At 50.9% G+C, this 21,446-nt stretch overlaps 1 protein-coding gene across 3 annotated transcripts in view; it reads right to left on the bottom strand.

Annotated features, from left to right (window-relative positions):
• Nucleotides 1–407: 407 nt before the first annotated feature.
• Nucleotides 408–21,446, bottom strand: part of LOC133354995 (cotranscriptional regulator FAM172A homolog) — a 59,696-nt gene continuing 38,657 nt past the window's right edge. For all 3 annotated transcript variants that reach the window (XM_061572245.1, XM_061572243.1, XM_061572244.1), the window contains 5 exons: nucleotides 18,259–18,378; nucleotides 6,551–6,658; nucleotides 4,531–4,618; nucleotides 2,297–3,433; nucleotides 408–1,263 (listed from right to left, as the gene is read on the bottom strand). In XM_061572245.1, the coding sequence (XP_061428229.1) occupies nucleotides 2,343–3,433; nucleotides 4,531–4,618; nucleotides 6,551–6,658; nucleotides 18,259–18,378 (1,407 nt within the window). In that variant the 3' untranslated portion in view covers nucleotides 408–1,263; nucleotides 2,297–2,342. The remainder of the gene's footprint in view (nucleotides 1,264–2,296; nucleotides 3,434–4,530; nucleotides 4,619–6,550; nucleotides 6,659–18,258; nucleotides 18,379–21,446) is intronic.

Here is a 21,446-nt window from a genome sequence, read left to right as displayed (position 1 = left end):
CAGGTTTACTGCCCAGCTCGAGTTTGCGTGACACGTGGTGAGGGCGTGGTCACGTGACCCGTGGGGGGGGGGGGTGTTGGAATATTTGGCTGCTGCTATACATTTCCACATGGTAAGCCACTTCGATGAACGAGCACATGTGGCCAGGTCGCTGCTAAAATTGAGCTGTGTAGAATAAAAATAGTTTAACAGTTAATTTGGTAACGTGTTCGCCGCTGGTCCATATGCCTTGTGACCCCCCCATTTAATTCTCCAAAGCATAATATTTTTGCATGACAATGGGTGTGAACACATACATGAATAAGAAGAAAAATAGAAACAAATGTTAATGGTAAGTAAATTGGGGGGGGGGGGGGGGGGGGGGGGTCACAATACATCTGAACCAGAGGTCGCAATCGAGTACCCGTACCCTACCCGATACCCGACTACCCGTACCCGGCCGGGTACGGGTGGGCCGTGAGTCACTGGTGAGTCACCGTTTGTCACTCATTTCCCAACGTCTTGTCTCTTCTCACAATTCAAGTTCCTAGAATCAACCCACCCGCGCCTGCAACATGGCTTCATCCCAGAGGTCGCAATACCCGGCTACCCGTACCCAGCCGGGTACGGGTAGCCGGGTATCGGGTAGGGTACGGGTACCCGTTTGCGACCCTGGTGCGGCCGGGTACGGGTAAGGAATCAAAACCCGTTTGCGACCTCTGATCTGAACCACTGTTCAATGCTGAGCGTTTCATTTTCGTTTCTTGAAAAAGCGGGAATTTTGGGAAGATTCTCGATGATAAACGTGGATTTCTTTCTTCCGCCCTTCAGTTGTCATCTTTGTTTTTCTCGTCATCGTAAGACCACATTTTTGTACAATAACATTGCAGTTAAAAAAGTAAGGCTCTAGTTAATGCATGCCCTGTAAGTTAACATTCAATATTAAACCTACCCCCCTGAAATTGTTTTACTTGCAGTGTCAACGATGAAGAGTATTTTACCCAGAACAGCCGCACTGGCTTTAAGAAGTGAATGGTCACGCTTATATATGTTCACCAATTTACACCGCAAATTACAATGGCTCATACCGAATAAAACTTTATACACATTCTACACTGGGACATCGATCAAAAGTTACATTTAGAACAAATACCTTGCAATCAATCGGTGATCGGAATCGCATTAACCCTACCCACCAAAAACACCAATTATCCAATCTCAGGCATCATACCGGACAAAAAAAACCCGAAGTAGTAAGAGTCCTCCGGATAGGCTGTTTGATCCCTAGAAGGCAACAAGTGGGAGAAGACGAATCGGTGTCAAGAAGTTAGTTTATATTCTTAGGTTTTTTCGGTAAAGTCACGTAGGTAAAAATTTTTAATTAATAAAAGTAAAATAAAATAAAAATCACGACGTTTCGGAGGCAACACAAGCTTCCGTCTTCAGGTGGAATCTCTCATTTACTTGATACAGCTGTCGTGGCTGTGACGGTTCCACCTAAAGACGGAAGCTTGTGTTGCCTCCGAAACGTCGTGATTTTTATTTTATTTTACTTTTATTAATTTAAATTTTTTACCTACGTGACTTTACCGAAAAAACCTAAGAATATGAATCCTTGCAGTCACGAAAGCTTCAAATCTAGAATGAAGTTAGTTTACATACCGTTATCGCGCTGAACAGCTCCACGCATCACGACTCAGGTACAAGCAAAGGCGCAGCCCTGTAACTGCTCGCCCACGCGCCCCCTTGCTTGCGAAAGAGCCTCTGCGAGATGCCCCTCAAGGGAGACGCACACCTCTGGAGGGCATGTTTGGCCTGCTCTACCACGCGCCACACGCTGGGTGGACAGAGGCGCGAGGGAAGGGGATGGATTTATTTTAAAAAGCGTGCCCCCGTTGGTTAAACCTTCGCGCCGGGAGGTCAAATTCAGCCGGTGACCTCTGGATCACGAGTCTGCTGCTGGGCCATCGCACCGCTATGGCGGCATGAATTCATGGTGCTCTGAAAGAGGAGTTTTGAAACTCCTCAATTAAACAAAAAAACCCGTGATACAGGCCTGTGTATGTACTGTATGTATGTTGAACTTCTCTCGCACCATACGTAGCCAACCGTGCGGATCAGAGGTGCGGCCTTGGCCGTTATCAATAATCAACTCCAATCTCGGCCCTGATAAAAGCGAACGACACTTTGTGAGCAGGCAATAGTGGTGATACTATGAAATAAATTGAATCTTTGCCATCAGAATGTGGCAATTCCTCCACTGGTCTGGGGTGGCCAATAGAGATGAGCATTGCCTGATGTTCGTTTGAACTCTTACTTTCATGACGAATCGTGTCAGAAGGGCCTCCTCTCTCTCGCTCTCTTCACAGATCTTCATGGAGCGGCAGTTCTGCCTTCTCCGTTCTGCCCGTCTCCTCTTGCCGGCTCTCGGGCTCCGAAGCTGCGTCCGTCTCGTCTTTGGTCGCGCCGCCAAGGTCGATCATCGAGGCCTCGCCCTCGCCATTGCTTCCGTCAGCGGCGGCTGTCTCCTCCGCGTCGACGTTCCCCGTCTCCTCGTCCCCCGCCTTCTCGTTCCCCGTCTCCTCGTCCCCCGTCTTCTCGTTCCCTTCTTTTCCGGCCGCGGCCGGCGGTCTCCCGGTGTCGTCGCGATGCTCACCGCCCTTCTCGACCCCGTTGGTCTCCATGGCCGTGCCATCCCACTGCGGCATCATCCCCGGCTGGCCGCGGGCCTCCTGCTGCACCTTTGGCTGCTCCGCCCTCTCGGCGTTCCCGTGCTCTGCGGCCGAGGCGGGAGCTGAGCCGCGCACCGGCATCTCCACGTCGGCGGCCTTCGCCGCTCCTCCCTCGGTGCCGTTTGCCTCGGGGTCGCTGACTCCCTTTTGCTTTGCCCTGACGCTTTCTTCGTTCACCGCCGCCGCCGCCGCCTCAGTTTGTATCTCCATGGAGTCGTCCTCGCCGCCGCCCGCCGTTTGTGTCGGGGCTGCGTCTGGGATCGTGGCGCTACCCCCGTCGTCGTTAGTGCCCGACGCTGCCGTCTGGCTGACCTCGTGCTCACTCTCGTTTTTAACATCTGGCTTCTCTGGCTTCGTGGATTGCGAATCTCTCTTCCGGTCCATCCCATCCTCCAACTCCTTCAGCTTGGTTCCAGTTTCCCCCTCCTTGTCATCCTTGTGTGACCCGGACCTCTTCTCGTCCTCCGTCACTGGCGCCGCACACTCTGCCTCCGTGCCCCCCCCCAGTTCCTCGTGTTCGTTCTTCCCTGCGTCATCGTTTCTCCCGACGCTCATCCTGTCATCAACATCATAAATGTCCGGCGTGGACGCTTCCATCACCTCCGGCTGTTGATCTCGTTCTTGCCATCGAGGCTGGCAGTTGGGATTTTTCAATTTATCGTCGAAGTATGTAAAGACGGATCCGTATGCAGAATAAGAGGTCAATTCGTGCTGCATGGTGCCTGTGGCGATGTAAGAAAATGTGAGCGGACAGTTGAGATCAGGTAAACTGTGTTTCCTCGAATAACACCGGGCTAATTCAGCGGCGTGGTGCACCCCGGTATATCCATTGTCTTAAACAAAGCCCATTCCTTCCATGAAACCCAATGTACAACCTGCAACTTTATTGTTGAGTGCGCAACAGTGAATATAGCGCAGTAACACAAATAGTGTTTAACGTTACGGCAACTTAAAAATATCCAATAATTCTGGTGTTCAATGTACTTGGTCTGTGTGCTTGGAAATGTACTTGGCCAAATGTATGACTTCCTGGTTTCATGACATGATGATGCGTCAAACGAAGTTGGTCACGCTTACCACGCGCGAAACGACGCCTATCAAACCGTCATATGTTGTTGTTAGAATTGTTCTTTAACTTTCCGCCGAGCTGAAACAACCACGATTTGCGGATTGCTGAACGCGAGTACACCATGTGACGACTTAATTTGTTTTTGCCGTAACAGGTGGGGGGGGGGGGGGGGGGGAGAATTGCGCGGCCAAAAATGTAGCCAGATTATTACGCGGCCTAACCCAAACATCTCCACACATATATAGAAAAGGCAAAGCTGTGACTATGTGTGTCTGTTCAAAATGTTTAGCGTACTTCCCGACACGCAACACACTGGAAATTTGCCATGTGGGTACTTTTCAGATTGTACACCATGCTAAAATTATAAAAATATACTTTTTTTGGGGGGGGTGGGGGGGGGAGCTCAATAATGCATTTATTTTTTGCACAGCAAATGAGCTGTGACGTCACATCTGTCACGTGACCCGCACATGTGGAAGCGTAACGCATTGTAGCGTAGCGGTTAGCGCTACGCCGTACTACGAACCCGGCGACCCGAGTTCGATTCCCGCTCATGGCCACCACCAGTGATGATTATTTGAACTGGTCCTGGGCCTCCCCTAGGTCGACTCAGCCTCAAACGAGTAACTGCAGTGGTGTGTGAAGATCGCCACTGGGGAGACAAAGGCGGCCGGGCGTGGTGGATCCAAGTCCCGGGCGAAGCCGGGTAGTACAGCTAGTTTATTATAAAGAAGTGTGTCCATTACTCACCAGCAGACAGCAAAATGCAGTCTTCATCTCTATAGCCCATAATTCTGGTGTTCAATTGCTCTTGACTACTCACCCAGTTGACACAGTTCTGTAAACACACACAAACAAAGATCCCCCATATAGCCTTAACAGACAGTTGGGGCAAGTGCTGTTAGCAAGCACCTATGAAGGCCAGCATGGCACACGAGGGGGTGGGTGGCCAACACCACGTGTCTCCCTAGTGGCGATGTTTACACACCGCACCAGGTACTCATTTGAGGCCGAGTCTACCTAGGGAAGGCCCAGGACCAGTTCAGATAATCACCACTCATATTGGCCGTGAGCAGGAATCTTAAGGTCTCTGTGTTCATAGCGCAGCATGCTAACCACTGCGCCACCGCTCCGAACACACACACACACACATACGTACTCGCAGGGAATTGTACACATCGTAAAAACAAAGATCTCTCTAGGGCCGCACAGAAACCCGGATTAGAACCCGGAATTCAGTGGTGACGGCTCACTGCTCTGAGCCACACCGACCAATGCCTTTTTAATGACAATTTGCATGTGGGAGGAAACCCGAGTTCCTGGAGACAACACACACACAAAGAGACAAAGAAGCCACCCTTAGTTTAGCCGGGTGGCCATGTGGACAGAGCGGTGGACTCATACTCAGAAGGCTGATGAGTTCAATTCCTGGTTGGGGCTCGATTCAGTCCTCATCACCATCAATGTCTTTGGGGTCAAGAAAACGAGTACTACTTTGTGGAAAGTAAACAGCGGACTTGATGGCGTACGGCTCGACCCGAACGCACGCGGGGAGAGCCGCACAGCGGCACAACCGCGAGAAGTCGTGGCGGTGGCACGGCTTGATTCTGGGCGGAGGGGGCATGGCAGAGCCAGCGTGCTGGAGGAGGTGCAGCTACCACTAACACCACCGCCGGCACCACCACCATCGCCACCACTACCGCCCAATGCCACCACCACCACCTCCACCACCACTTCTACCACCATCTCCTCCACCTCAACCACCACCTCCACCACCACCACCTCCACCACCACTTCTACCACCATCTCCTCCACCTCAACCACCACCTCCACCACCACCTCCACCACCTCCACCACCACCATTGCCACCACTACTGCCCAACGCCACCACCACCACCATCGCCACCACTACCGCCGCCACCACCACTTCCGCCAGCCCTCCCCCGAGCTCCAAGCGACGACGGTTCAATCACCACGTTTCCTACGACTTATTTACACATTTGCAGCGTGCAGACCCAAAAAGGTCGCCAAGCGACCAGCAACAAACAGCACCGTCAGAATTGTGTCAGACAAAAGAGTGCAACGCGTTTCTTGACCTGACCGAGGTGCGTATCGTAAGAGCTTGGAGAAAACAGACGATGGGAGGAAGGAATTCCATGGTGGAGCAGTGCTAGGGAGCACAGAGAGAAGTGAGGTGACCTGCAGTGTGGTGAGTGAGAAGGTGAGTGAGAAGGTGAGTGAGTGGGTGGATGTGTAAGTGACCTGCAGTGTGGTGAGTAAGAAGGTGAGTGAGTGAGTTGTTGTGACCTGCAGTGTGGTGGTTGAGAAGGTGAGTGAGTGGGTGGGTGAGTGGGTGAGAGAGTTGGTGGATGTGCAAGTGACCTGCAGTGTGGTGAGTGAGTTGTTGTGACCTGCAGTGTGGTGAGTGAGTAGGCGAGTGTGTGAGTGAGTGAATTGTTGTGACCTGCAGTATGGTGGTTGAGAAGGTGAGTGAATTGTTGTGACCTGCAGTGTGGTGGTTGAACAGTGTGTATGCGATTAATCAATCTGGTCGACCGAGTCCTCAACAAAGCAGGAGACATCAATGGGTGAAGTTCACGGGATCATCAATAGGACAATGAGATGATGTCTCTTAGCTGCACCTCCGTTGTGTGCAAAGTGCAAGCCTGAATAGCTGCTCGCTGACAGCACTTGCCCAAACAATGTGTGCGTGATGTAAACAGGACAGGCAACAGAAGTGTTCTCAGTGCTGTAAGAATGTCGTTCTCACCTTTTTGAACCAGTCGACGACTCTTTGATTACCGCCATACAACCCGTGGACAGAATCTGTGAATGCCACAGCTGATAACCTGTCCAGCACACATGGATGTTTCTTGGCCTGTTGCCCACACACACACATAACATAGATGTTATTATTACATACATATTAAATTGGCCACGTATAGCACTTCTGTCAATCCACTGCCGGATGAGGGCAACCCATCGCCGCGTAGGTCGCGGAGATGATTTGACCATACCGCACCACGCTGATCAGCGCCCAGTGAGTGAAGGCAGGGAGCATAGAAGTACGGTACGATTTACCGCACTGCCCTCTGCCGCACACCACGTAGCCCCGCAGCAGCCTATGTTAGCCTGTTGGTTCGTAGGGTGGTTGCCCGTCCAAGCGTTGTCCAGGCTCAGCCCTGCTTAACTTGCGAGACCTGAAGAGTGAGCGTGCGCGTTGCGGGTGGTCGAGGCGTAGGCGTTGTTACAAAGAAATCCACGCGGGAACTAAATGTTTTAACAAGGTGCAAGCCCTTTAGCTCAACACGTCTCTCAGAATGCTAGGAGGGTCTCTATCTGGAATGCAAACAAAGGGGGCACATTGCACGAAAGGAAAATGTAGTTGTGCAAAAACAATTCAGCACATGTGAGAAATAACATTGAATTGTTATACAAGTCAATTCTTGATCTAGGATAGCCTCACTGAAGACGTTTTTTTTCAGGAGGGTGCTGCTACACTGGGATGTTTGCCCAATCCATTAATGAGAATCCGAGGTGGGCGGGGGGGGGTGACACTCAAACCTCCGGGCACGAATGGATTTGATACGCAGACTCAATCCATCCCATAGTCTTAGGTTTTTTCGGTAAAGTCACGTAGCTAAAAAAATTAAACTAATAAAAGTAAAATAAAACAAAATAAAAAATCACGACGTTTCGGATTTTTTATTTTGTTTTATTTTACTTTTATTAATGAAAATTTTTTACCTACGTGACTTTACCGAAAAAACCTAAGAATATGAATCCTTGCAGTCACGAAAGCATCAAATCTAGACTCAATCCATCCCGTGGACCAGGTCTATCCATGGACCACACCCATTGCCGAGTTACCATCTCCGGGCACCTCACAGCACCACGTGACCCCCGTGCCGCCAACAAGCTGTGGCAACCACCGGGGTTCACCCATGCAGGCATTTTAACCAGGCTCAGACCTCCTTAGCTTACCAGGCATCGACGCGATGGGATGCACTCGGGGCAATTTGGCCACGGGGCAGAAACAAATATATGAGCAATTTGTACAAACAATAACCATTCATTCAGACGCTGTCTTTCCGACAGACCTGTTCTTCACCTGAGGACGGCTGCTTGCGTTGTGGCCGAAACGTCGTGAGAATTGTATTATGTTATTATATTTTATTTTTTATTATTTTATTATTTGCCTTCTACATGACGACTTTACCGAAAGAACCAAGAAGATGAATCCCTGCAGTCACGAAAGCTTTACATCGAAAAATAACCAACAAAAACACATTTCACATACATCTCTATCATGCCAATGCCATGCGATATAAATCGGATAAAAAAAATTATTTTCCGCGCTGATATAAAACACCAGAGGCCATTTTGCTGACAACACGTGAAGGGATTTTCCCTAAATAACTTGAGCTGATTTGAAGTGCAAATGAAGGGAACCTTCCACCTGAGGAGTTGCATGCAACTTACGAAAGGCCTCATGATGCCCAGCCTCCGATTAGCATGGTTGGCTACGTACGGTGCGAAAGAAGTTCAACATACATATGTACACACAGCCATGCGCAGTAATGAATTGCTAACCTGCTAAGCCGTTCCCTTAATGGGGCCTCACGTTTGTACGGAGATTGATACAGAGATGTTAGTTGTCTTCTTGGTTCTTTCGGTAAAGTCACGTAGAAGGGAAATAATAAAATAATAAAAATAAAACATAATTAAATAATTCTCACGACGTTTCGGCCACAACGCAAACAGCCGTCCTCAGGTGAAGAAACAGGTCTGTCGGAAAGACAGCGTCTGAATGAACAGGTCTGTCTTTCCGACTGTCTTTCTGACAGACCTGTTCATTCAGACGCTGTCTTTCCGACAGCCCTGTTCTTCACCTGAGGACGGCTGCTTGTGTTGTGGCCGAAACGTCATGGGAATTATTTTATTATGTTTTATTTTTTTATTTTATTATTTCCCTTCTACGTGACTTTACCTAAAGAACCAAGAAGATGAATCCCTGCAGTCACGAAAGCTTTAAATCGAGATGTTAGTTGCTTTGTGTAAACATGCACGGCGTGGATGAAAACTAAGAATAGGTTTTACCCTTTCTGGCAATAAAACAGTTATTAAGATGTTCAAACACCAAATAGAAAACACATTTCACGTATATATCTCTATCGTGCAAGGCACCGAGTCTGACTGACCTACAAAACGACAGAGATGGACTAACAGATAGACGGGTGGACAGTTGGTAGTACCTCCTACGAACGACTTGACGCACACACAAAGAGACTTGCGAATGGACGTACCAACCGGTGCTCACAACCAGCATGAGCCTCACCCCATGAGCGAGATAACAATGGAGATCTTTGCTTGTATATGTGGGGTCACGTTGTCGGTGTGTGTGTGTATACACGTTGTCTGTGGGGAGCGGTGGTGTAGCGGTTAGCGCGCTGCGCTATGAACCCGGAGACACGAGTTCGATTCCCGCTCACGGCCAACACCAGTGACGATTATCTGAACCGGTCCTGGGCCTCCCCTAGGTCGACTCAGCCTGAAATGAGTACCTGGTGCGGTGTGTAAACATCGCCACTGGGGAGATAAAGGCGGTCGGGCGTGGTGCTGGCCACCCACCCCCTCGTTGTACCGTTCCGGCCTTCATAGGTGCTCGCTAACAGCACTTGCCCCTACAGTCTGGTAAGGCTATACGGGGGATCTTTATAATGGCATTCTATAATGGACCATCAGCAGAAGCCATGCATTGTAAATCAAGACGCTGTTTAGACAGCCTTGCCGTCCAAACTCATTAGTTTAGCACGGGTGAAGAAAGTCCGAGCGTGTTTTTGTAACGAGCGGTAATTAATCAGGGCTCGCCGCAGCAATGCTCTTCCGCTCAGCGAGACATTTTTTTTTTTCCCCGTTTGAGAAAGATTCTATTTTTTTCCGGCCTGTATGTTTTGCGCGACGCATCGCCGGATCTTGGCGAACCAAAATACGTGTGCGTGGAACGCGTGTGCATCACGTTCGCGTGTCCATGCCGGCGCGTGTATACGAGTGCGGTTTTTTTTAAATTTCCGGACACACCATCCCTGTGTGTGTGCGCCGGCATTAATAGGTGCTCGCGAACATCTCTCGCCCAAGCAGTCCATGTACACAGACCCTTTGTCGATCCGCTGCTGGATGACTGCCGCTCTAAGCCGTGTCGGTCACGGCTGTTATTGGATCATACTAAAACTATTAAAAACATTTTTATTTCACCAGCGAAGGCCCACCGAGCTATATAGCTCCTTTTCAGAAGCGACCTGGCCACAACTGATAGCCCAATGAAGTGGTTTACTATCATGTGGAAATGCATAGCAGCCAAATACTCTGAATACTTCATCAAATACTTTACCACGCTGGGCAGTAATGGGTCAGCCAAGGTGGGCAGTAAACGGGGCCGGTTTAGATACTCGCCAATGATGACATCCCTGGCCAGGAAACAAACGCAAGTCCCAGGGATCACAGCACACAGCGCGAACGATTGCGAGAGTCCATTCGACCAAATTAAGGGATCTTTCATCTTTGTAAGTGTGCACATGCTTGGGGGTATCTGAACCGGTCATGGGCCTCCCCTATGTCAACTCAGCCTCAAATGAGTATCCAGTGGGGTGTTTAAACATCGCCACTGGGGAGACAAAGGCAGTCGGGTGTGATGCTGGCCACCCACTCCTTCGTGTGCCGTGCCGTGCCGGGCCTGCATAGGTGCTCGCTAACAGAGCTAGCACGTGTGACGCTTGGTCCCGGCGTGTGTACGCGAGTCTGGGTGCGTCAGCTTGACGACAGACACGCACACTAAGTTACCGACGCTGCCCCCCGCCCCCCCTCCCCACTCAGGTGAAACGGAGAGACGGACACCAGAGATGGCGCCTTCACAAACGCCCGCTAGCAACTGGAGCCCATTCACGTCGCGTTCAGCAATTCCGCCACGTGCAATGGAGAAGCTAATAGGCCAGCACGACGCAAGCCTCACGAGAGCGTCTCAAATGAGATGAGGGCGGAGCGCTGCAAGAGGCGAGGGATCTACATCTCAACATCTCGTGAGATGAGGGTTCTGACTGGTGTGAGATGGCGGGTGTGCAACAGATAAGATGAGGGTTCGAACCTCGGCCATGGCAAGTTTGATCCTCGGCCACACACGCGAAGTGGCAAGCGAAATCTGAAACCATTCTGGGCATCCTCTAGGTCGACTCAGCCTTTACGTCATTCCTCATGCTGATGTGTACACATCAGAGGCACTGGGGTTGACGTTGGGTGCATTCCGGTGATTTGGTCTTAGGCAGACCTCAGTAGCCCTTTGCTAAAAGCAAGCCCCTATTGTCCAAAGACAAAGATCAACCTCTAGCCTTCAAAGACTGTTGAGGCAAGTGCTGTTAGCGAGCGCTTATGAAGGCCGGAACAGCACACGAGGGAGTGGGTGACCAGGACCATGCCCAGCCGCCTTTGTCTCCCGAGTGGCGATGTTTACACACCGCACCAGCTACTCATTTGAGGCCAAGTCAACTAATGTTAGCCGTGAGCGGGAATCGAACCCGGCTCGCCAGGTTCGTAGCGCAGCGCGCTAACCGCTACGCTACCGCTCCCCATCAGACACACACACACACACACAACTCCCCCCACCCCCCATCACACACACACATCTCCCCCCCACCCCCCCATCACACACACACATATCCCAAGCACCAGCAGCACTCAATTCCCACACCCCGCACGGCACTTGGCAGCCAATTCCTAACGACCGCAGTGAGGCCGAGCGTGAATCCGACATTCACGTCTGCGATGCCAGCAACGCTTTGAGAGCGTGGTGGGGTTTTTTTTGTTGTTTGTTTTGACCGCCGTGCATATGTTATTGTTCGGAATTTCATGGCAGGATAGGGTAAGCAAGTAGGGAAGTTCCTGATGTCATGTGATGTGAGAGCACTGCATGTTTGACCAGAGGATGCACGTTTCACGTACACAAAGATCCCCTCCATAGAGCCTGTCACAGACTCATGGGGGCAAGTGCTGTTAGCGAGCGCTGATGAAGGCCGGCACGGTACACGAGGGGCTGGGTGGCCAGCATCAAGCTCGGCCGCCTTTGTCTCCCCAGTGGCGATGCTTGCACAGCACGCCAGGTACTCATTTAAGGCTAAGCCGACTTCAGGGGAAGCCCAAAACCGTTGCAGATCATCGTTTTCGATGTTGGCTTTGAGTGGGAATCAAATTCGGGTCACCGGATTTGTAGCTCAGCGCAATAACCACTGCGCCCCAAGACTTTGTGCACACACATGCGCACACATACACATCGTGCACGCACACGCGCACACATACACATCGTGCACGCACACACACGCACACACACACGCGCACACATACACATCGTGCACACACGCGCACGCGCACACATACACATCAGCACGCACACACACGCGCACACACGCGCACACATACACATCGTGCACGCACACACACGCGCACACATACACATCGTGCACGCACACACACGCGCACACACGCGCGCACACATACACATCGTGCACGCACAGACACGCGCACACACACGCGCACACATACACATCGTGCACGCACACACATGCGCACACGCAAGCACATGTACGCGCGCGTGTACAGTGTTCACACACCGCACACATACATCACACACACGTGCGGAGACACATATACACCACGCACGCACATACACATTCCACACACATCACATACGCATAGGCACACAAACGCATCACCCACACATACATCACACACAAACCCAATGCACGCACACGCACGCGCACACACACGCACACAACCCCATATATTTATTTGACATTTGGCTCGCGCTCGCCGATCAATTCTCCCCGCGCTTGTCAGCTCAGGGCGCTTGCTTACGATCGCACAAAATGCCGTGGCTGTCACTAACCCAGCGAGCCGTACGTCACAGCAACCCTCTTTGTCCCCCACCGCTCCCCCCCCATGTGCCCAAGCAAGTGTGCAAGTGCACGCAAGTGAGAGGGGGGTGGCTCAGGGGGGTGGTGGTGGGGTGGGTGGGGGTCATAATGGTTGTGGCAAGAGATGGTGATGGCTGCACGGCTGGGAGCCTGCGTTCGAATTCTGACTCCGGCCACCCACGATTAAGCCGGTGGTCGGGAGTTTTGGTGGCCTCGCCCCGGCAGGTGAGAGTTCAAGATCGTAAATGTATTGGATGAGTGTCACGTGGCCAACCCTGTGCTCAACAGAGCATAGAGAAGTAACCTGGAGGATGGGCAAATCCAGGATCAGAATCGGATTTTTATTCACACTGGAGGAATCCGATGAGCTATTAAGCTCGTGTTTTTTTTACACAGAAATCCAGTAGTTTTCAGATAGCAACTGGCCACTTGTGATGCTGTTGCACCGTGAGCAGCGATCGAACCTGGGCAGTCTAACAGACCGGGAAAGGCAGCGTGCTCACTCATCACGATAACGGGACAAAGATCTCCTGACACTATGAGACCTGATAATTGTTTTTTTACCCTTTTATCTGGCAACAAAACTGACACCTTTTTTACAAGGAGTCATGTTTGCATAGACCACAATACCTGCAGTCATAATGCAAAAAAAAAAAACATAACTCTGATAATGTATGCACTGTCCTTGAAGTTGATTGGTCCACACCCGAGAGTGCTTTCCTTAGAGCCTAGTCTCACATGGGTTGGACCAGATGACGCCAAAAGCCCCAACTATGAGACCTCCTTTACCAGTGGCAAAATATAGTGATAGGGTTTTACCCTTTCAACTAGTACAAAAACTGACACCTTTATACAAGGCATCATGTTTGCAATAACCACAACACAGGCAGTCAAATGCAAACAATCTGGTCCAACACCAATGGAGACTAGGCTCTAAGAAAAGCTGTCTCGGGTGTGGACCAATCAACTTCAAGGACAGTGCATATCATTATCATTATTAGAGTTGTTTCTTTTTGTTTGCATTTGACTGCTTGTGTTGTGGTTATTGCAAACATGATGCCTTGTATAAAAGTGTCAGTTTTTGTACCAGTTGAAAGGGTAAAAACCTATCACTAAAGATCTCCTGCTGAGCTTGGAGAGTGTCGTTAGCAAGCGCCTATTCAAGGCCAGCACTGGCACGAAAACGTTTGGTGTGGCCAGCATCACGTCTGGTGGCCTTTGTCTCCAAAAGCGATGATGTTTACACATGCCACCACGAGCTCATTTATTGCTGGGGGAGACCCAGCACAAGCTTAGACTCCACTTGCCACTGGTTTTTTTCGGTAAAGTCACGTAGGTAAAAAAAAAATAAAAGAAATAAAATATTAAATCACGACGTTTCGGAGGCAACACAAGTCTCCCTCATCAGGTGGGACCGTCACAGCTAAATTTACTGTATCAAGTGAGAAAAAAATCCAAGAGACAAGCTCTTGGATACAGTAAATTTAGCTGTGACGGTCCCACCTGATGACGGAGACTTGTGTTGCCTCCGAAACGTCGTGATTTATTATTTTATTGCTATTTTTATTTTTTATTTTTACCTACGTGTCTTTCCCGAAAAAAACCTAAGAGTATGAATCCTTGCAGTCACGAAAGCTTCAATTCTAGAATTAACGTATGCTGAACTTCTTTCGCGCCGTACGTAGCCAACGCTGCTAACTGGAGGCGCGGGGAAGGACAACAAACTACGCACAACAACAAGCAGTTCTCAAGAAATTAGTTTTCGATCGAGATGTAAAAGTCCACAGCTCAGAGGTCGCAACCGGGTACCCGATACCCGTACCCTACCCGATACCCGGCTACCCGTACCCGGCCGGGTACGGGTACCCGTTTGCGACCCTGGTGCGGCCGGGTACGGGTAGGCCGTGATTCACTGGTGAGTAACCGTTTGTCACTCATTTCGGGTAAGGTACAGGTACGGGTAGGGAACGGGTACCCGTACCCAGCCGGGTACGGGTACCCATTTGCGACCCTGGTGCGGCCGGGTACGGGTACGGGTAGGCCGTGAGTCACTGGTGAGTAACCGTTTGTCACTCATTTCGGGTAGGGTACGGGTACGGGTAGGGAACGGGTACCCATTTGCAACCCTGGTGCGGCCGGGTACGGGTACAGGTAAGGAATCAAAACCCGTTTGCGACCTCTGCCACAGCTCCAGTGGCTTCCTAACAATCTGTGACTGGGAACTCAACTCGGGTCGCTGGGGTCCGTCAGTTCACTCACCACTGCGCCACCGCTCCCCACTACTCAAGGGGCGGCTCCCGGTGTTGTGTTGTGTGTTACATGAGATCACCTGGATAGCCTGCATTGATTCTTGCCGCAAGTGGCGTTAGTGGGCAACTAATGAAGGCTGGCACGGTGCAACAGTAGGTGGTGTGGTGAGCCCCAACCCACCTTTACCGGTTCAGGTATCACTCGCCAGAGACGTGAGCCGTGGCAGGACAACGCACCCAGGTCGGCCGAGTTTGTAAACTTGCGCGCTAAGCATCGTGCTGACGCCGCTGCTCCCCCCAACACGTGCAGACGAACCAAAATCATGAGTGAACTCCTGACTCGGATCGTGGGCCCTGAATGGCGAAAATTAATCGACATTAATCATTACACTCCCGCCCACCCAACACCCCCCTCCCCTCCCCGCCGTTACTCACTTTACCCACCCAGGAGGGACGATGTTGTGAGTCTACCACCGCCGCGCGCACGTGCGGAGGAGCGCAGGTGCACGCAATGACCCCGCCGTTACTCACTTTACACACCCAGGAGGGACGATGTTGTGAGTCTACCACTGCCGCGTGAACGTGCGGAGGAGCGAGCGCAGGTGCACGCAATGACGCAGGAGGGAGTGGCGCTGGTCGGGTGGTCTTGGGAACGTGGCCACACGCACGGGCGGGCGTGCGGGCGGTGGATAGGGGCTGGCTGAGTGAGCCGAGTGGTTGGGGGGGAAGTGAAGCGTTGTTGCGTTGACGAGCGGCGAGCGGCGAAGAAGCCACACGCGGCTCTGCACGCACACGCAGGTGCCGCCCCCCCCGCTCCACCCCCATTGCACAAACACAAAAGTGTCCCCGCTTGGGGGCCCGCGCTGTTTAGCGAGCGCATGTTAGGGTCCCGCAGGGAGCAAGACGGGTCCATGTAGGTGAGCACCGTGCCCCGGGGCTGATGGTTACACACTGCAGCAGGTACTCACTTAAGGCTGAGTTGAGCTAGGGGAGGTCCAGGACTGGTTCGGTCACTGAGTTTGTATTGCGTTGTGCAAACTACCGTCGCCACTTCCAACACATACACAGACTTATCAATAAAGATGTACGTTCCCACAGGAACAAAAATCCCCCTTCCAATCTTAAAATACTTTTGGGGCAAGTGCTGTTAACGAGCACCTATGAAGGCCGACACGGCACACGAGGGGGTGGGTGGCCAACACCACGCCTGTCCGCCTTTGTCTCCTTAGTAGCGATGTTGACACATCGCACCAGGTACTCAATTGTGGCTGAGACGACCTGGAGGAGACCCAGGACCAGTTCAGATAATTGTCAGCGGTGTTGGTGGTTGTGACTGAGAACCCGACTCGGATCACTGGGTTTACAGCGCAACGCGCTAACCACCACACTACCGCTCCCCTTTAGGACCACTTCACTACCGCTCCACAAAGACAAAGATCCCCTATATACCCTTTACCGCCACACACACACCTATTCACACACAACAAAGACACTCGCACAGTACGTAAATGCACACATACAAAAGACAAAGATCCCCCGTGTAGCCTGTAACAGACTGTTGGGGTAAGTGCTGTTAGCGAGCACCTATGAAGTCCGGCACAGCACACGAGGGGGTGGGTGGCCAACACCACGCCCGGCCGCCTTTGGCTCCCCAGTGGTGATGTTTACGCACCGCACCAGGTACTTATTAGAGGCTCAGTCGACCTAGGGGAGGCCCAGGACTGGTTCTGATAATTGTCACCGGTGTTGGCCGCGAGTTGCAATCGAACTCGGGTCGATGCACACACACAAATAAATACCCACACACCCCCACAAACACACACACAGTGTGCACTGTATGTGCAAATACACGCGCGCACACACACATGGCATTAATGCAGCCCTCTGCAGCGATGTGTCAGAGTTGCGACTACCCCGTCCATCAATCGCAGCCAGACTCAAAGTGTCTACGCGCTCAAACGAGCAACGCGGCAGTGCTCACCGCTGCTGGTGATCCTGAGACACTCGGTCAGAATCAGTAATTCCACGTTCCTCCGGCAGGAGCCAGTATTTTTTAGGTCCACCAATGTTTGATCGCAGGCAAAGTCGTTATCATTCACCTCCGCCTTAGAATTTCTACATTTCAATCCACTGCTGGATGAGAGCTTTGTGGGTCGTGGTTGTTCTTCAAACATACTTCACCACGCTGATCAGTGCAGATTGGTGAAGGGAGCCTTAGCAATACAGTACAACAATGGATTTCCATGCACTGCTGTCCACAACGAAGCCCCGCAACCTATAGCAACCTGTTATGCACGGTGCTGGCCCATCCGGGCACTAGCAGTGTTTTATCTCCGCTTAGCTTCCGAGACCTGGGCGCATTCCGGGTGCATTTGTTCCCGAGGCCAATAATGACGTAAACGTGAAAAACAAGGGGGGCTAGATCATGCGTGCGCATGGATTAAGTAACGCTTTCCAAACATGCGTCTTTGCCCTCCTAAGTATTTCATTATCGGCGCGTGGAAGCCTGTGGTGGGGAGCTGTCAGGGCACACAATGCGTTTGCAAAAACTCTGCACTGCAGTTCTTTTTTGCTCCCGTTGTGCACAATGAGGCTTCGATCCAAGTGGCCGCTGCTCAGTCGGGCGGCTCGCTAACAGCGACACAATCTCTCCAGACTTTGAATGATCATCGGTAGCAGCAGCCACCGTCGAGATATCAGCGTTCTTCACTAACTTTCGCCGATAAGACGTCGTCAGTGTGAGAGCCGCCAACACCGCCTGCAAGGGGTGTTTCCACGCGTGGTGTATTGTGTCGGGGGGCCGCAGGTCAGGGGGATGCACTAAAGGCCACCAGGGGCCGCCAATGGCTCGCGGGCCTTGCAATGAACAACACTGCACCAAAGTTTGATACAGGTCGGACCATCTTCATGGGGGTCATCGTGCCCCCGCCCCCCTGGTTACGTACGGATTGATGAATGGATGGACGGAGCTCACGCATTGAAGCAAAGCACTAACAGGAAAAGAGAAGCTTTCGTGAAAGTTGATCAAGCGTCCCAACGCGAGCAGAAGACGGGAGCATCGAATTAACCTCACCAGACCATTGGAACCTCATTTGCCAGTAAAAAATATGATAATTGTTTTTTTACCCTTCTATCTGGCAGTGTGGACCAATCAACTTCAAGGACAGTGCATACATTATCAGAGTTATGTTTTTTGTTTGCATTATGACTACAGGTATTGTGATCTATGCCAGATAGTAGGGTAAAAAAAACAATTATCATAACCTCACCAGGTTCACCACGGCCACGCCACCGTAGCTGTGAGCCACGATGAAGACTTTTTTTGCTACGGACTTGTCCACGAAGTTCTTCCATACGTACTCCATGTGGTCCTCCGGGTTTTCGTTGTCCTGGGAGGGGAAGACAACAGGAACAGATCGCGTCAACAATAAACCTCCATTCCCATTGAACGCCGCACCTGGTTGACAAAGACAAAGATCCCCCACGTAGCCTTGACAGACTGTTGGGGAAAGTGCTGGTGGATACACCTCAACACCAACATCAAAGTCAAATGCATCTCCCTGCTCGGAGGAGGGCTGGAATTTCATCTCCCCCGGCAGCCCTGAGCCCGTGGTGGAAATTCCACATTCCTATTGCAAGTATTAAACCGTAATTTATCATTACAGTTGTATACCAACAAAATAATTAAAGAATAAAGACTGGGGGGTTAATCTTACAGATCAGAGAGGGATGATGACGGTGTTGATAAATTGTAAAAATATTGATGAATAAGATGTGTGCGGTGATGAATATAATGGTGGTGGTGATGATGACAGTGATAACAGTGATCGTAATGATTGCAATGCTATGACAAAACGATTCTGTACAGATATTGAGTATTATCACTGCACTACAACAAATAGGACCAATATCACGTGAACAGCCTCTTTGTCAGTCTCCCACTGAACGATGTCGTCCCTACGCAATGCGTGTTGCGGGGGTGATTTCACCAAACTCCATGTCTGGCTGATCGCCGAGTGGTGAAGCATCGAAGTACAATAGAATGATGGAGTTCGCAGCATTGCCTACTCCACGGCCCGTACAACAACTGCATGGTCGCTCATCCGAGTACCATCCAAGCTCAAACCTGCTTAGCTTCAAAGAGCTGATGGTACCGGGCATATTCCATGTAATTTGGTGGCTGGCAGGGCCAACCAGGTGACCGCAAAAACAGACCTATGACCAAAATGCATACCCCGCTTGGTATTCCACCCAGCCTATATTAGCGTAATTACGGTAGCGAGCATGGTTAATTATTTATTTCATAATTAACCGCCCGCCGCCCAGATAATTACATTTCCAGCACGCTGGTAGCAAAAAAAAAAAACGACAAATTGAAATCTGATTTGCATATGCAAATTGGCACGAATGCCAGGTTAATTCGCGGCAACGAGACACATTAATCAGACGCAACGTGAATTTCTTCCCTAACGCGTCGCCGCGCCGAGGAGGGCGTTGAATCCAAATCATGCGCGCAGGCACACGTACAGAGACGAAGATTTTGCACGCGTAGCCTTCAGCAGACCGTTGGGACCAGCGGCTGTTTCGCGAGCACCTACTGAGGCCGGCACGACAAACGCGGAGGTGTTGTGGCCAAACATTGTGCTGATGTTTACACACCGCACCAGGTACTAATATAGAGAGTGAGTCGACCTAGGGAAGGCCCCGGGCCCCGTTCAGATATTCTCCACTGATGTCAGCCATGGTCGAGAATTACACCCAGGTTGCCAAGTTCATTGTCCACTGCGCTAACCACTTCACCATTGCTCCCGCAAAGAGAAATGTTGCGGAAACTCAATAGAGCTCTCGAAATGTACCAGATATTGTTGTTGTTATTATCTGCACATGGTCACCACCATAGGAATGTACAATTTCCACCACGGGCTGCCAGCAAGGATGGCCATTTCCCAATACCCCGTTTGAGCAGAGAGAGACAGACACTTACATTTTTCCCGCGTGTGGTCACAAATATTTCGATTTCGCTAAACTGTTTTGTACGCTTCTCCCAAATGCATTTGAGCTGTCCAACGGGCGTCATGTCAAGGGGCCAAGAAACTTCCACTCACAAGCCTCGCAAGTGAGCAGTGCATCACCCTGTGTCATTGAATGACCTCGGCAGATGGCTTTAAATTGGCATCTTTAATCCACGCTCGGGACAAACCTCTCTATGTGCCCTGCAAAGAGTGTTCGTCGCGTGCCAAGCAATCCAATATTGTGGATTCTATTGAAGTAAAGCTTAAAGTTAAAACCACGTTTTGCAAGTTTGGCATGGTGCCGCCATAATGAGCGCACTACAAACGAAAGCTTTTAACTTAACGAACTCGGTTACCTGAGTTAGATCCCCTTCCGTGGCTAACGTCAGTGACGCATGATATCTGATCCGATACCTGGCCCCTCCTCAGCAACCTGCATTGACCAGCGTGGTGAAGTATGTCCAAATAACCGCCATGGCTAACACACCGTGGGAAGGCCTTGATCCATCAGTGGTGGCGAGATGTTATCTCCCTCGCTTTGTATGCAGGAGGTCGTGGGTTCGATCCTGACCCTAACAATGCCTGTATATTTGGATTTTGCATGTTGTCCCCATGGTCGCGTGGATTTTTATCCGGGTCCTCCGGTTTTTCCCCTCCACATTTATAATCAACATGCATTCAGAACACATTCCTGCGGAGGGAGCTGGTAGGAACGTTGAGTTGCTCGGTCAATGGCCAGGGTCAACGGCGGCGTGGTGTATTCCGCAAATATGGCCGACTGTGAGAGCGGGCACAAGCCGGCGTGAGTAGGTTAAACGTTGAGTTTTATAAGGGCACCACAGGGTGACCAGCCCCTCCCTACCCAGCCCCAACCCTCCCACCCCCCACCCAGCCCCACCCTCCCCACCCAGCCCTTCCCCACCCTCCTCTCCCCACCTAGCCCCTCCTCACCCAGCCCGACCCCTCCTATTTTTGGATGCACGACGGACGGACACAATAATCCCCTGTGGGCTGGTGGAACCAGGTGGTTCCTACCAGTATTATTTGGCTGCTATAAATTTCCACTTGACAAGCCACTTCGTTGAGCTATCATTTGTGTCCAGGTCGCTTTTGCAAAAGAGCTACATGGCTCAGTGGGCTTTACCTGGTAAATAAAATGGATGTAGATCCTTTCTACTGTATATTTGTTATTTTTTGTGACACACAAAATGATGATCACCATTATTATTATTATTATTATATTGCGCTTTGTGGCGATGAATTTTCCTAATCGCGATGCACACAGAGTTCTCCTACTCTGGCCGAGCCCGGATATACGGACGCCACATGAAATCACGAAAGCTGTCACTCTCGTGAAAGAGGGGGTGGGTGGTGACATAGATCAAATAAACGAGACTCCCGCGAATGAGATGCATTCACGGTAAATACTGCCGCATTTTGTTTCG

Source organism: Lethenteron reissneri, chromosome 50 (genome assembly GCF_015708825.2).
Source record: "Lethenteron reissneri isolate LAM-NWPU_2019-01 chromosome 50, ASM1570882v1, whole genome shotgun sequence".
NCBI lineage: Eukaryota > Metazoa > Chordata > Hyperoartia > Petromyzontiformes > Petromyzontidae > Lethenteron > Lethenteron reissneri.
The sequence above is the reverse complement of the archived record's forward strand: the minus strand, read 5'-3'. Positions and strand labels throughout refer to the sequence as shown.